Consider the following 13,856-nt stretch of genomic DNA (forward strand, 5'->3'; position numbering starts at 1 on the left):
TTCAGCTCCGGCCACTTTCAGAGCAATCGTCCTTTCACCCTCAGCCTTTCAAACAAGCCGCTCCCGACAGACCAATCACAGCCTTCCTTCTTCCCCTGGCCTCGCACGGCTGGCCAATCAAAGCACGCAATCTATCAGTCGGTTGGGTCATGGGGTGCGACCTCCCTGCTAGACTCCCCCGCGGAATGCAAGGGCAGAGAGAAAAGGCCAGCGATGTTGACGCCGCAGAGCGCCATCTTGGTTAAGGGCAGGAGGGGGCGCCGTTGCGGACTTTTCAGAGAAAAGACAGAAAAGCTGCAGCGTTTCCGCGTATCCCGGAAGCCTCTCTTTGCTTAACACTGAGGGGTTTCTCATGGCACCGCCCCGGTCCCGTTGCCGGCGGATGTACGCGGGTAGGCCGGGCTCAAGTGGAGGAAGCCCGGGGCCGTGAGGTTCGCGGATGTGGCCGTGTACTTCTCCCCGGAGGAGTGGGAGTGTCTGCGGCCCGCGCAGAGGGCCCTGTACCGGGACGTGATGCGCGAGACCTACCGCCACCTGGGCGCGCTTGTGTTTGTGGGAAGGGACGTTGGTGTCCCCAGAGGCGAGTGAGCTGGCGGTGGGGCGCTGAGGAAGCAGCCGCAGCCCCCCCTCCTGCGTTCTCAGTGTCTCCTCAGGCTTTTCAGGGCCCAACGCCGCTTTTGCCTTTTGAGTGGAAGAAGAGTTGGAGGCTTGGAGCCCAGAGGGTGAGAGACCGGCAGCGGTCAGCAGAGGCAAGAGAAAGGTGACAGGGACTTCAGAGCTCCCCCCAACTCTGATCCTCAGCACACACTGCGCCTTCCAGAATCGCATCGTGTCTCCCTGCACCCTCTCTCCAAGAAGGTTCTTATCTCACCGCAAAATGGCCTGATAGAACAGCCAGATTGGGACTTACAGAACCATTTAATCATAGTGGAAAACCCTAGTTTAAGGCAAAATAGAGCTTGAGCTTTCTGGGAAGTCAAGGGAAAGGGGAAGCATATAACTTTTTTTTTTTTTTAAGATGACCGGTACGGGGATCTTAACCCTTGACTTGGTGTTGTCAGCACCACGCTCACCCAGTGAGCTAACCGGCCATCCCTATATGGGATCCGAACCCTTAGCCTTGGTGTTATCAGCACCACACTCTCCCGAGTGAGCCACGGGCCGGCCCGGAAGCATATAATTTGATTTTTTTGTGTGTGATAAAATGAAGACAAATGCTCCTCTTGGATATTAATTATGTGGATCACAGTGTAATAGCTAATGTCATTCATCAGATTTTAAAATGAAGATAAAGTGTTTTACCTGCAGCTGTTATGTCATAATAAATATTTGTTCCCAGAAGGTCTTTCCATGGAACCTGGTGTGCAGTCCAAGTGTAGACTTTTTGGAGATGGCCTTGAATGGCGCCAAGGAACGTCATTTAATGGCTATTTTGCAAAGAGATCATAAGCATGTTCAGGATTATAAGCTTCATGAGGGATGGGCCCATCACTGTCAGCAGTGCTTGACACATAGTAGATGTTCAATACTGTTCACTTCTTGGCGTTCAGGGCCTTCCTGCATTAACCTCCAGGCAATGGAATTGCTCTTACTCTGTCTGGGCTAGCTTTCAGGGCTTCATAAGGCCCCAGTCGTTGAGCTGCTCCCAGGAACCCATACACTTAGCCATTCATGCTGCCTCTCAGGGCTGGACATGGTCTGGAAAATGCTGCTAAGATTCAGGTTGCATCTTTTCCCCTGTGTCGGGATCCAGGGATGGGAATGAGGAGAAAGAAGGACTGGAGAAGAGTCCAAAACAAAAAGAGATGGAACATGAGCAAGTGTCTCTCAAGCAGAGCTCCATCAAGCCTTGGCTCAAGGACACTGCAACCCGCAGATCACCCTACTCTTGCCCAGACTGTGGCCACAACTTGAGCTACCTATCCGTCCTGGCCAGCCACCAGCAGGTCCACTCCAGGAAGCAGCCCTTCCCCTGTGACCAGTGCCAGGCCTGTTTCCCCATTGCAAGTACCTGCCCCAGCATCAGTTCATCCACACAGGTGAAAAGCCCTATCCCTGCCCTCACTGTGGACACTGCTTCCTCCACTGGCGTTCCCTTGCCATCCACAAGCGGGCTCACATGGGGTAGAGGCCCTACCCATGCCCAGACTGCAAGAGTCGTTTCACTTTCCTCTACTGGCTGCCCACCCACCAGCTCAAGCACACAGGCGAGAACGCCCCACTTCCAGCCTACTCACCTCTGGGGTTCTGTAAGTCCCAATCTCAGGAACCCTGCAATGGGGTCCCGACTGCAGCCTCTGCCTTATCTGCTCTTCTTTCTTCCTCAGTCACCAGCACATTCACCCTGACAACCAGCCTTTCCCCTGCCTTGAGTGCGGGAAAGTCTTCAAGGGCCAGTACGCCCTAGAAGCCCATTGGTGGGTCCATGGCTCTGGCACCAAGAGACTGAGGTGGCAGCAGGCTGCAGCAGGGCTTTCAGAGCCAATCAATGTTTTGGGAGGCCAGGATTCCCCAGTTCATTTCTGGTACTTTCCAGATTTATTTGTTGATGGAGTTCACACAAGCTGATCTGTTTTCTTTGGAAAGGAAGAGGCAAAGTTTATACATTTAGGGGACGGCCCATGGCTCAGTTGGGAGAGTGTGATGCTGATGGCACCAAGGCCAAGGGTTTGGATCCCTATATAGGGATGGCCAGTTAGCTCACTTGGGAGAGCATGGTGCTGACAACACCAAGTCAAGGGTTAACACCCCCTTACCGGTCATCTTTTAAAAAAAAATTTTTTTAAGTTTATACATTTGGGGGATAAGGAGAGGAAGTAGGCATTTAAGGAAAACCACGTTTTGTATTAGGAAACAAGCAGAGATAAGGGAGCACAGAGAAGGTCTGGGAAAAAGGAGGCAGGAATCTGAAAAGCTGCCTGAGGGCTGAACCCATTTTCTGAGGCTTCTGCTCACAGAGCCCCTTATTCCAAGTACCACGTGAGGTTATTTCACTGCAAACCATTCACCTAACTGGCTTTTCTTTCTGGATTGTTCTCTCCCTTAGAGTGCTCTGCTTTCTGTCCTGTAGCTCTCCTGCTCCTCGGGGATGGGGTCCCCTAGATGTGAGAGCCTATTAAAGGAGCCATCACCCACTTTGGATCCCTCAGAATAGAGGGCACATCTTGGGCCTGTATCCACAGGGGAAGCTCATCCAAGTCTTTTGTCTTTTAGCCAATGCAGGTGAAACATCTGGCAAGGAGACACATTTGGTATCTCCTTGGTTTGGTCTTGAAAACGTAGAGGTGGCCATAGAGAGGACAGTGGCCTCAAGTGGGGTCTCTCCTACCCCATGCTCACTATGCACATAGTGCACTGAAGTATCAAACTAGTGAACTTTAAGATTGGGCCATCTCTTCACTGTATGAATTGGTGATTGTGATGTTTTTTTCTTCCTCAGATATCTGCATTTTCTCTGGATTTTGCATCTTTTGAATAATGGTATATTCTTGGGCCACAGCATATATAATGCTGGGGACTTTGTTTTTAAGAAAATATAATGCAGGGCTGGCCCGTGGCTCACTCAGGAGAGTGCAGTGCTGATAACACCAAGGCCACGGGTTCAGATCCCTATATAGGGATGGCCGGTTAGCTCACAGGCTGAGCGTGGTGCTGACAACACCAAACCAAGGGTTGAGATCCCCTTACTGGTCATTTAAAAAAAAAAAAAAATACACACACACACACACACACACACACACAATGCTGGGGACTTCGTTTTTAAGAAAATATGATGCTGGGGACTTCGTTTTTAAGAAAGTGTAGATTACTTGTGATTAGAGTTGAAATCAAGGCATAGTCTCCCATCTCATTTTTTTTTTTTTTTTTTTTGAAGATGACTGGTAAGGGGATCTTAACCCTTGACTTGGTTTTGTCAGCACCATACTCTCCCGAGTGAACCACGGGCTGGCCCATCCCATCTCATTTTTACTGTAATGCCTATACAGTATATGTCAAAAGTTAGGAGAGGTCTTTCTGACCCATTCAGATCTGCTAGCCCTATTTTTGAACAAGAAACTGTTCAAGGAATAAACGAAGGGGAAGACGGGACTAAGCATGTCTGCATGCCAGGATTGATGCTGCCTGACTCAAGTACCTCTTTGAACAAAAGACTGTTTCTCTGAAACCCTCGGTTGCAAAGATGATTGATTATTCATGAGAACTGAGTGTTATTTTTACTTCTCCTGAATTGGTAGACCTGGATTCCAGGCTCAGTCCCCACTAGCTGTGTGGCCTTAAGCATATGATCCAACATTTCTGAGCCTTAGTTGAAAGTGAGTAATGGCGGGCCGGCCCGTGGCTCACTCGGTAGAGTGTGGTGCTGATAACACCAAGGCCACGGGTTCGGATCCTATATAGGGATGGCCGGTTTGCTCACTGGCTGAGCGTGGTGCTGACAACACCAAGCCAAGGGTTGAGATCCCCTTACCGGTCATCTTTTAAAAAAAAAAAAAAAAAAAAGAAAGTGAGTAATGGCAACTTCACAATGTTTGAGATAAAATGTGACAGGTATAAAGGCATCTAGCATGTTTTTACAGCTTTTTTTTTTTTTTTTTTGTCTTTTCGTAACCAGTAAGGGGATCGCAACCCTAGGGGTGGTGTCGTCCGCACCACGCTCAGCCAGTGAGCGCACCGGCCATTCCTATATAGGATCCGAACCTGCGGCGGGAGCACCACTGCGCTCCCAAGCCGCACTCTCCCTAGTGCGCCACAGGGCCGGCCCATGTTTTTACAGTTTCAAATAGCTGAACTTTCCATGCCTCCACCATTTTATTATACAAATTTTCAAACATTCAAAAGAGTGGAAATATAACACCAAGGTCAAAGGTTTGGATCCCCATACCAGCCAGCTGCCAAAAAAAAAGAATGGGAAGAATTTTACAGTAAACACTCATGTGCCCATCACCTAGATTCTACAATTAGCATTTTGTTAATTTATTTGTTTTACACATGTCAATCATCTCTCCATCCCTGCTTTGGTCTGAATGTTTGTCCCCTCCTAAACTCATGTGGAATTTAATCCCCAATATGGTATTTGAAAGGTGGGGCCTTTAAAAGGTGATTGGATTGTGGGTACTGTACTCTCATGAATGGGTTAATCCATCATGGAGTAATGGGTTAATGGTTTAATGGCTTATCAGGGAGTAGACTTAGGACTTTACAAGGAGAGGAAGAAAGCATGTAAAGAGTGCTCTTGCTCAGCCCTTTTGCTAAGTGATGACCCATATCAACATGAGACTGTAGAGTTCCCACCAAGAAGGCCCTCCCCAGATGTGCCTCCTGGACCATGAATTTCCCAGCCTCCAAAACTGTAAGAAATAAACCTCTCTTCTTTATAAATTACCCAGTTTCAGTATTCTGTTATCAGCAAACAGAAAATGGACTAATACAATCCCTCTATCCATTCATTTAACCATCTTTTTTTTTTTTTTTTTGCAGCTGGCTGATACCATGATTGAACCCTGGACCTTGGTGTTATCAGCAGCAAACCTAACCAACTGAACTGGCCAGTCTGACCATCTTATTTTCTTTAAATTATTTCACGGTAAGTTGCAAACATCTTTATACCTCACGCCTAAACATTTCAGCATAAGGCTGAGCTTTATGCAGGAAACTTTAGTTCTCACTTAAAGTTCAGATGTCCCCTGTTATTAACAAGTAAAATTTATTTATGAAACACAATTATCTCTTGTATGTTTTATGACTTCTAGTAATTATCTGATCAGGAGTCTTGAACAAACATTTACAGTTTGATGGGCAATAAAACAATTTTAAAGCAAGAGCATCTTTGTATTTTTATAATGAATGACAGGAAAACAACATGACATCAGTCACTTAGGATGGAACAGTTTTTTTAGTCTTACTTGAAAGTTTGTTTCTTTTTGTTGTTGTTGATTTTTTTGTTTGTTTTTTGTTTGGGGTGGCTGGCTGGTAAGGGGATCTGAACTCTTGACCTTGGTGAGAAAGTTCATGATTTTGCTCCATCTACATAGGTCTTTTCCATTCTTAATGCAAAGACAAGAAATTTACTTCATAGTACCTGAAGAAACAAAAGTAGTTTTCAGTCCAGGTGAAATGCTTCATAGTACCTCATTAGTTCAAGTTGATTCTCTGTTTAAAAGGAGACATTTCTGAGGGTATATTTTTCCTTACCCCATTACACTATTCACAACAATGAATGCAGTGAGGCACCTCCAGAACTCAAAGTTTATAAAATAAGGCTATAATTGTTAAGAGGCAAGATCAACAGAAGTCACTAAAAGCCTGAAAGTTGTCTGGGTGAAAAACAGCAAAGGCAGGCCAGAAAATATAAAGAAACCTTGACTGAAAAGGCACTAGCATTATTGGCAATGAAGAACATTATTGAACAGAAAGGGGAGGCAGGAGAGCTATGCAAGGAATGGTTCCAGGACCAGACTGGGCTCCTGACAGCAGGGACCTGGTAGGTCTCATTTGTCATCTCCAGTGACCAGCACCATGCTCAGCAAACAGTGCTCTAGCATCCAGCTTACTGTAGAAATATTCCAAATGTGGGGATGAAGACATCTAGACTTATAGTTTGTTGGGAAAATAGAATAATTTAATCAGGCCCTCTTGCCTGCCTGTCCGGTTGGGGGTGGTGTGGTGCATTCTTTGTAAATAAGTTGTGTGTGGGTAGAGTTAGTGCGCATGTGCAGTGCCACAACCTGGCTGGCATCTGCCTTGGGCATCCGCCGTGCATGGCCATGCTCTCCAACCTACAGCTTCCAAGGACCCTTTTGCTGGTTGCCTAACTCATAGACCTGTGTGAGAGGGGTCTGGTGACCCAGCCCGGTGTGTGAGGGGTCTGGGGACCCAGCCTGGCGTGTGAAGGGTTTGTGACCCAGTCTGAACAACGGGCTTGAGGGTTCTGTGAACTCCAGACTCAGCCCTAGCTCAACAATTGGCCCAGTCGGTGCAGGATTACGAGCAGGTAAAAGAGCTTGACATAGTCTAATACTACCAGCCGCTAAGATGACCCATTGTGACTACAAAATAAACAGGAAGACATTGAATCCAGGAAGCAGAGGATACAACCCAGGGGAGCAGGAAGGTAAGACCCTGGATGAGAGCTGAGTCCCAGTCCATTTTGGAGAGAGGACTGAATGCTCAAGGAGGATGTTTCCCGTGAAAAAAATGGGACTTGAGATCTGATGCTATCCTTGGTCATCTGGAACAACTTACAGAAGCAGAGAGGATAATGTAAAGAGAAAAGAAAGATAATTAGAAACTTCAACCAAACAGTTGAACAAGAATGGAAATATAAACATAGCACATATGGGAAATATTTACTATAATTTATTGTATTAAGTATGTTGGGAATAGAGGTGAGGGGAATGGAACTAAAGCATTAAATATTGAAATATTCTCTCCTTGACCAAATCTGAGCCCTTTCTCAACTAGGCCTCCACCTTGGCCTATAAAAACTTGTACAAAATACTAACATAGTTTTTAGCAGCTCAAGGCCCCATCCCTAAGATGACCCTAGTTCCCCTTAAAATGGCTGCCTGACGGGCCGACCCCGTGGCGCACTCGGGAGAGTGCGGCGCTGGGAGCGCAGCAGCACTCCCGCCGCGGGTTCGGATCCTATGTAGAGATGGCTGGTGCACTCACTGACTGAGCGCGGTGCGGCCGGTCACAAAAAAGACAAAAAAAATAAAAATAAAATGGCTGCCTGAGAAAACTCAAGGCTGCCAAAAGAACAGAGTGTTTGTTCAGGAGGGGAGGAGCCTAACTTCGAAAAGGGCCAGTTAGCAAACCCAGGTGGGTTTCACATGGACCAAACTCCTCTTTTCCCCCTCCCCCTTTTTGTAAATTTTCACTTCCCTGACTGTATTGAGTCCCTGCTCACCCCCTCCCTATTCTCTCATTCTCTCTTTAAAATGCCCAGACACCTCTGTACAATTCAAGTTGAGTTCAGTTCACACTGGACTCTTTTCCTTATTGCAATAGTATATTACTGATTAAAATCTGTCCTTACCACTTTAACTAGTTTCCAGCTTCATTTATCTTTGATAGTATCATAGCAGGATGTCCTAGATAATGTCTAAAATGAGTATATCAAGAAATAGCAAGGGGGCTGGCTGGTTAGCTCTCTTGGTTAGAGCATGATGGTCTAGAGATGGTCTCGGGTTTGGATCACCAAACAGGCCAGTCGCCAAAAAAAAAAAAAAAAAAAAAAAAGAAAGAAAGAAAAAGAAAAAGAAATAGTAATAAAAGCGTATTTTTAAAAATGAAAGTTCCAGAAGAAACAGTAAGATAATAAGTGTATTGACTTAGTTTAGGAAGATGAAGAAATTCTGGAGATGGTTGGTGGTGATGGTTGTACAACAATGTGAATGTACTTAATACCACTGAACTATACATTTAAAAATAATTAAAACGATAAATTTTATGTTATGTATATTTTGCCAGTTTTTTAAAAAAGAGGAATGAAGTCCTGATACATGCTACAATGTAGATGAACCTTGAAAACATGTTAAGTGAAATAAACTGGACCCAAATGGACAAATATTTTATGATTCCATTTATATGAATGATCTAGAATAGGCAAATTCATAGTGACAGAACGCAGATTATAAGTTACCAGGGGCTGGGAGGGAGGGAGGAATCTGACTGCTTAACAGATTCAGGTTTCCTTTTGGGCTGATGAAAGTGTTTTGGAAATATAGTGGTGTTGGTTGCACAACATTGTGAAATGCCACTGAATCATAAACCTAAAAATGGTTAAAATGGCAAATTATATATATATATATATTTTTTACCACAATTTAAAAAATAGTGTAATATACCAAAACCATTGTATGCTTTAAATGGATGAATTGTGTACTAACTGAATTGTATTTCAATAAAACTGTTAAACAAACAAAAAAACCTTGAATACAAATGTTCGCAGCAGCACTACTCACAACAGCCAAAAGGTGGGCACAATCCAAGTGTCTGTCCATCAACTGATAAACGAATAAACAAAATGTAACGTAATATTATTATTAACATCATCCAGCCATCAGAAGGGATGAAGTACAGTATTGATAAAAGTTACAGCATGGACAAACCTTGAGAACAGTATGTTAAGTGACAGGAGCCAGTCGCAAAAGTCTACATATTATATGATCCAGTTGATATAAAATACCCAGAAAAAAAAAGACCATAGAGATAGAAAGCAGATTAGTAATTCCCAGGGGCGGGGGGAGAGGAGAACGGGAAGTGGCTGCTTATGGGTAGGGGTGGTCTCCTTGTGGGGTGATGACAATAGGTGGTGGTGATGGCTGCACGTTGTGAATATAGTAAATGCCGCTGAATGGTACAGTTTAAAATGGCTAGTCTATCTTATGTGTATTTTACCACAATAAAAAATATTGACCGGAAAGGGTGCACAAGGAAACATTGAGAGGTGACATCAGTGTCCTATATCTCGTTTTGGGTGATGGTTACACGGTTGTATACATTTGTCAAAACTCGGCGAACTTTACATTGAAGATCTGTGCATTTTAGTGAATGTGCGATATAACTCAAATTAATAAAAATTGCTAAGTACCGGCCAGCCACCAAAATAAGTAAATAAATAATAAAAAGAGTTAAAAGTAATTGCCTCTGAGGAGCGGAGCTGCGGACACAAGCGGTCCGAACTGTCAACATGCACCCGGGTTCCACCTCGGCTGTACCCCGCGTTTGCCAGAGTGTGTGCATCTTCCCGCAGGGGCTGGGGACCAGATGCCAGGTCCCGCCGTCGGGAGGCCTGCTGGGAGACCGTCGGGGACACAATCCCGGGCACCACAGACGCCGAAGTCCCCGTTGCTTTCCAGTCTTGTCAACAAAGGCTTTAGGGCCGCGGGTCCTTTCAAAGGCCCCGCCAGGCCGGGACCAATCACGATGCCGTTTCTTCCCGAGGCCCCGGCCAATCACCAGCCGCCGTGTACTGCGCGCGAGAAGAGGCCCGTGAAGCTGCGGGCGCGTCCATCTTTCTTGATGGCAAGAAGGCTTCCCTATCCCCGCCTTCCCAGCAGGTCTCCTACTCAAAAGCCGCTGAGACGACCATTGTATTTAAGGGCAAGTGGGATGATGAGGCCTTGGACGCCAGAGAGGCTCCATATTTGATATTCTCAAAGACTGACGCCCTCAAGAGCAGCCGGTGACAATTGAAGCCAGGTTGTCGCCATATTTTCTGAAGACACCTTCCGGGTCCCTTAACTCGGGTGTCTGTGTCCAAACGGCCACGAAGTGAATAAACACCAAGTTTTATTTGTCCCCACCAGAATCCCTAGCAGCCAGTCCCTGCTGCTTGGTGTCCTCGGCTACGTTTGGACGCCAAGGCTGGGCGGGGCCCGGGCCTGGGCAGTCCTTCCTGCGGACGACAAAAGCCGAGACCCGGAGCGGGGAGGCGGTGGCCCCGGGCACAAGGCGGCCGCTGCTCGGGCTGGGAGGCCCCATGTCGCCGCCCCCGGCCCCGCTCCTGGCGCTGAGACCCGGGGAGACCCGGCCTGGTTGCAGGAAGCCCGGGGCCGTGAGGTTCGCGGACGTGGCCGTGTACTTCTCCCCGGAGGAGTGGGGGTGTCTGCGGCCCGCGCAGAGGGCCCTGTACCGGGACGTGATGCGCGAGACCTACGGCCACCTGGGCGCGCTCGGTGAGGCCCCTAGTCAGAGCCCCTCCTCCCTCACCGGGGTTCACAGGGGAGGTGATAGAGTGCAGAGGATTGCAAGCCCTAACCCCGCACTGTTCCACCAACAGCACCAGCCACTTCCCATTCCTGGGCTTCAGGTACCCCCTGGGGAGTCTTTCGGTCCCGCAACCTCTTCATTCAGGCAGGAGCATTGCAGACCCTGTCCAGGTTGAGTATAATTTTGAGGAGGAGCCCTCACCCTGGCAGGGAGATGTCATCTTCCCAGGATAGCCTCTTAGGCCAGCACCGTGACCCCTGTTCTCTCCCAGGATTCCCGGGCCCCAAACCAGCCCTCATCTCTTGGATGGAACAGGAGAGTGAGGCTTGGAGCCCCGCCGCCCAGGATCCTGAGGAGGGGGAAAGCCTGGGAGGAGCTCTGAGAGGTGAGGGATTGTCCCGGGTCTCTCCTGACTTTGTTCTCCAGGGCTTCCCGTCTAGCAAAGTTTTCTTTCAGGTCCCCAATTCAAGCATTCGTATGGAAAGTAAAGAGCTAACCTGTGTTGGACACTAGAGCGGGAAGGAAGGCAGACCTGGTACAAAGTTTTAAAAACGTGGGACAGTAGTCATGTGACCAGAGTGGGACAATCAGGAGACCAGGTCCAAGGTCTTAGGTTTCCAGGTCCCTCTAGTAGAAAACACCACTCTTTCTCCCTCTTTTAGGAACAACTAAAACCCCCAAAGAGCAGAAGTGGCTTCGGGTCTGCCTTTCATATCCTCAAGCAAGACAAACTGGTACAAGAGAAAATGCCCAGTAATTGACAGCTTGGTTTTTCCCTCCTCACCATCCCCCAGTGGAGTGATCTTGACCAAATGTGTCTCCTCATCTGTAAAACTCAAAAAATGGAAACACCACACTAATAATAGCTACCACTTACTAAGCATTTACTAAGTGCTAAATATACATCTACTTATCTAATCCTCCCCATAACTTGTAAAGTTAAACCATTCGCATTCCTGTTTGACACATGAGGAACCAAGGCCCAGATAAGTCACTCTTAAGAGATCTGAACCCTGTTTACCTTCCTTCAAAGCACTAGGCAGTACTTTTCTGGCACTACTGTAAGTAAAAGCACCCTATAACCTGAGACCGTCTATGCGAAAGTGTTTATTTTATTTTATTATTATTATTATTATTATTATTTTTAAAGATGACCGGTAAGGGGATCTTAATCCTTGACTTGGTGTTGTCAGCACCACGCTCTCCCAAGTGAGCTAACCGGCCATCCCTATATAGAGATCTGAACCCATGGCCTTGGTGTTATCAGCACCACACTCTCCCAAGTGAGCCACGGGCCAGCCCCTCTAAAGTGTTTTTATTTTTATTTTATTGACTAGCCGATATAGGGATGGAACCCTGGACCTTGGTGTTATCAGTACCACGCTCTAAGGAACTGAGCTAACTGGTCAGCCCCCAAAGTGTTTTTAAATGTAACTTCATTCCTGTTTCCCAGGAGACACCCCAAACAAGATGGAAGACGAACCCGAGGAAGAGCCAGGAACCAAGGGACCTGGAAAGATTCCTGGGAAGGAGCGGTGGGAGGAGCTGGTTACATACAACCCTGGCTCGACTATCAGCGTGGCCTCGGCAAGAGCACAGCCATCCACGAAAGCTGCCAGGGACCAAATGGCAGGCGCGCAGTCCCCTGTCGTGGTGCCCAGCGTGGACGCCCAGGCCAGCCAACGGCGCCACGTTTGTACAGACTGTGGCCGCCGCTTCACCTACCCCTCGCTGCTGGCCAGCCACCGGCGCATGCACTCGGGGGAGCGGCCCTTCCCCTGCCCCGAGTGTGGCATGCGCTTCAAGAGGAAGTTCGCTGTGGAGGCGCATCAGTGGATCCACCGCTCCTGCTCGGGCGGGCGGCGGGGCCGCAGGCCTGGGATCCGGGCTGTGCCTCGGGCCCCAGTTCGTGGTGACCGGGACCCACCTGTGCTCTTTCGGCACTACCCGGACATCTTTGAGGAGTGCGGATGAGTGGCTCCCACAGGCTGGAGTTGAGCCTGACCTCGACACTGAGGACTGACTGAGCCCTGAGTGAGGCTCCTGAGTCAGGGACTTGGGAACTAAAATCCATCCCTTGGGCTTCCCTCAAGGATCCCTCAAGTTTCCAAACTTGTAAAAAGAAAAGTGCCTGTAAAGATTCAGATAGATTAAACTTGACATCTCTCTTCCCAGTCTTTTGTTTAAAAAAAAAAAAAAAATGAAGAGAGTGAGATGCTGGACTTTTCTCTGTTATCTCAGCAGCAACTGAGATGTCTCCATCATCTCAGGAAACATCCGCACACATTCCTTATCTACTTCAGAGGTAAATGCTGAAGGGGCTAAGGCCCGGGGAGGGGGCCCAGATGGAGGGCATGGTCAAGCCCTGGCTAATTGTCACCAGCAGGGAGCCAGGGAAATGGCATGGGTGCGAAGAGCAGACACCTGTGGTACAAATCTAGTCTCTGCCACTTGCCCCAGGCATGGCTGGTAAGTCACATGCCCTCCCTGAGCCTCAGTTCCCTTATCAGTAAAGTGAGGATTAATAATATCTACCTCAAGGGTTACTGTGAAGACTGAACTTTTTTTCTTTTTGAGGCTGGCCTGTATGGGGATCCAAACTCTTGACCTTAGTGTTATAACACCTGCGCTCTAACCAACTGAGCTAACCGGCCAGCCCAGGGACTGAAATTTTAACACGATAATATGTATGACACAGTAAATGTGCAATAAACATTCGTTGAAAGCGTGGATTATTGTCGCCATTTTACACTTTAGAAAGTGTAAAGAAGCCTGCTAAGGAGGAAGGGTATGGATATCAATAGCCATGTTTTGCAGATAGGGAAACTGAGGCTCAGAGACATGAAGTGATGCTCTCAAAGTGTTACTGCTATCAGCAGCAAGGCTAGAAACTGACACAGAGCCCAGATATTTCTACCACTTCCTCTAAGAAGTCAGATCTGGGCAGAAAACATGGGGGAAGAAGGGGGCTCTGGATGCAGGACACAGCTCAGTCTGGCTGGGACATGTGAGCAGGACACTGAGAGCCCCAGCAGGGCTGGTGCCCATTTTCAGTGAGAAAGTGCCATCACCATCAATGACTGTGTGTTGAGTGCCTTCTGTTGATGGGATTGTGCCAGATGAGAAGATAATTCCAAGAT

The 13,856-nt window shown here is 47.6% G+C and overlaps 1 protein-coding gene and 1 pseudogene across 5 annotated transcripts; both read left to right on the forward strand.

The window, feature by feature from the left end:
- The first annotated feature begins 213 nt into the window (after nucleotides 1–213).
- On the forward strand, nucleotides 214–10,193 carry LOC134381016 (zinc finger protein 785-like; annotated as a pseudogene).
- A 199-nt stretch (nucleotides 10,194–10,392) lies between these two features.
- Nucleotides 10,393–12,885, forward strand: LOC134379853 (zinc finger protein 688-like). 5 transcript variants are annotated; one of them, XM_063099115.1, is made up of 4 exons: nucleotides 10,393–10,682; nucleotides 10,988–11,101; nucleotides 11,379–11,469; nucleotides 12,170–12,885. In XM_063099115.1, exons 1-4 carry the CDS (start codon nucleotides 10,487–10,489, stop codon nucleotides 12,630–12,632), a joined length of 864 nt encoding a protein of 287 aa, XP_062955185.1. In that variant the 5' UTR covers nucleotides 10,393–10,486; the 3' UTR covers nucleotides 12,633–12,885. The 5 variants fall into 5 exon arrangements, with proteins under 5 accessions (XP_062955185.1, XP_062955184.1, XP_062955186.1 ...); XM_063099114.1 differs by having other exon boundaries at nucleotides 11,379–11,450; XM_063099116.1 differs by lacking the exon at nucleotides 11,379–11,469.
- Nucleotides 12,886–13,856: the final 971 nt, after the last annotated feature.

This window comes from Cynocephalus volans, chromosome 6 (genome assembly GCF_027409185.1).
Source record: "Cynocephalus volans isolate mCynVol1 chromosome 6, mCynVol1.pri, whole genome shotgun sequence".
NCBI lineage: Eukaryota > Metazoa > Chordata > Mammalia > Dermoptera > Cynocephalidae > Cynocephalus > Cynocephalus volans.

Excerpts from the sequence above, each read along its gene's own strand:
- LOC134379853 (XM_063099114.1), top strand. The coding sequence starts at position 10,487 with ATGTCGCCGCCCCCGGCCCCGCTCCTGGCGCTGAGACCCGGGGAGACC. Across the intron at positions 10,683-10,987 it reads CGGCCACCTGGGCGCGCTCG|GATTCCCGGGCCCCAAACCA; the intron begins GTGAGGCCCCTA and ends GTTCTCTCCCAG. Across the intron at positions 11,451-12,169 it reads TCCTCAAGCAAGACAAACTG|GAGACACCCCAAACAAGATG; the intron begins GTACAAGAGAAA and ends CCTGTTTCCCAG.